Below are 2,282 nucleotides of genomic sequence, written 5' to 3' on the forward strand. Positions count from 1 at the left end.
CCAGGGTGTTATCTAATCAGATAGCAATACAACATGGCCACAGGCCCTTTGGCCCAATGAATCCTTGCCAATTACGTTGTATACCTGGCTAGTTCCATATCCAGTCAACATACCTCTTCAGGCTCTTCCCCTTCATGTACTTCTTCAATGAAATTAAACCTGATCAACAACTTCTGCAGCTCCTTCTATATAGTCAGCACCCTCTTGGCAAAAAAGTTGCCTTTCAAGTCCATTTTAAATCTTGCCTTCTCACCCTAAATCTATGCACCTTAGTTTTGGATTGCCCTACCCTGAAGTTACCATCAAATATAGATGAAGGAAACAAAATGTGTGAGTTAAAAGAAAACAGAAGGCAGGAAGGATGAAAAGACAAAACTGGCTATTCTCCTTTGACCTCTCTCATAATAAAAGGAATTTTTTGCCCATAGAACTGCCACTCATTGGATTTTTTTTCTGCTCTACTCTTTGTAAACTCTCAAGATTGTTGTGTGTGTAAGTCCCAGGAGGTCACCAAATTTCTGAGATATTCAAACCACTCTGTCTGGCACCAACAATCATCCATGATCAAAGTCACTTAGAATCACATTTCATCCCTATTTCAGTGGCAAAGAGACATTTTTGAATGAGGTTGGAGGTGGCATCAGATGCACAGCAACTCTGGCAAGGTCTGCAAGAGCATCAAATACAAATGCAAATACAAATAGCATGAATGACAGCAATGCTTCACTACCAGATGAACTCAACACCCTCTATGCATGCTTCGAAAGGGAGAATATAACTACATTTGTGAAGATCCCTGCTGCACCTGATGGCCCTGTGATCTTCATCTCAGAAGCTGATGTTAGATTGTCTTTAGAGAGTGAACACTTGCAAGGAGTGTCCTGACGGAGTACGTGGTAAGGCTCTGAAAACCTGTGCCAATCAATTAGCAGGTGTATTCAAGGACATTTTCAACCTCTCACTGCTAAGGGCGGAAGTTCCTACACTTCAAAAAGGCAACAATTATACTGGTACCCAAAAATAATGTGAACTGCCTTAATGACTTTCGCCCGGCAGCACTCATATCTAAAGTGATGAAATGCTTTGAGGTTGGTCATGACTAGATTGAACTGCCTCAACAAGGACCTGGACCCATTTCAACTTGCCTATTGCCACAATCTCAATGGCTCTCCACAAGGCTTTAGACCACCTGGACAACATAAACACCTATGTCAAGATGCTGTTCATTCACTATAACTCAGCATTTAATACCATCATTCCCACAATCCTGACAGAGAAGCTGCAGAACCTGGACCTCTGTACTTCCCTTTGCAATTGGATCCTCGACTGGAAAACCACATTCTATGCGGATGGGTGTTAACATCTTGGATTGGCCAACATCACGTACGTTCTTCTACTGGCATCTACGCCTGCTGCTGCTGGAAGATACAGTGAAGAAAAAGATCCTGGATGCTAACTCTGAACTGATTGATGGGCAGATTCAGGCCATGCTGAGGCTCTGGTTAGTGGAGGGCGAAGGCACTGTAAAGGCCTATCTATGGGATGACAACAAGGATGTTGTGGAATGGCTGGAAAAACAGCTGCTGGAGGAGGAAGCCACTCGGTCGGTCATTGATGAGAACATCAAATACATTAGCAGAGATTATATTCTCAAGCAGATACGGAGTCCGGTGCAGGCCAATCCTGAAGGTGCCACGGATTCTATTGTTCACATGACTCAACACATCTCTCCCACTCAGAGAGCTGAAATTGTGACAATTCTGTCGACAATGGATGCCCCTGCTTCGACAACATATCCTCCTCACTGATGATCAACACTGGTACACATCAGAGCTCTGTGATTAGTCCACTGCTCTACTTGCTATATACACATGACTGTGTGGCTAGACATAGCTCAAATACAATCTATAAATTTGCTGACAATACAAACATTGTTGGTAGAATCTCAGGTGGCGACAAGAGGGTGTACAGGAGTGAGGTATGCCAACTAGTGGAGTGGTGCCATAGCAACAACCTGGCAGTCAATGTCAGTAAGACGAAAGAGCTGATTGTGGACTTCAGGAAGGGTAAGATGAAGGAACACATACCAATCCTCATAGAGAGATCAGAAGTTGAGAGAGTGAGCATCTTCAAGTTCTTGGATGTCAAGACCTCTGAGGATCTAACCTGGTCCCAACATATTGTAGTTATAAAGAAGGCAAGACAGTGGCTATTCTTTATTAGGAGTTTGAAGAGATTTGGCATATCAGCAAATCCATTCAAGAACTTCAATAGTTGTACCA

The 2,282-nt window shown here is 43.2% G+C and overlaps 1 protein-coding gene across 1 annotated transcript; it reads left to right on the plus strand.

The window, feature by feature from the left end:
* The first annotated feature begins 1,349 nt into the window (after positions 1-1,349).
* Positions 1,350-1,808, plus strand: LOC132397648 (acetyl-CoA carboxylase-like). The gene has a single exon (XM_059976417.1). It carries the CDS (start codon positions 1,350-1,352, stop codon positions 1,806-1,808), a length of 459 nt encoding a protein of 152 aa, XP_059832400.1.
* Positions 1,809-2,282: the final 474 nt, after the last annotated feature.

Source organism: Hypanus sabinus, chromosome 8 (genome assembly GCF_030144855.1).
Source record: "Hypanus sabinus isolate sHypSab1 chromosome 8, sHypSab1.hap1, whole genome shotgun sequence".
Taxonomy (NCBI): Eukaryota; Metazoa; Chordata; class Chondrichthyes; order Myliobatiformes; family Dasyatidae; genus Hypanus; species Hypanus sabinus.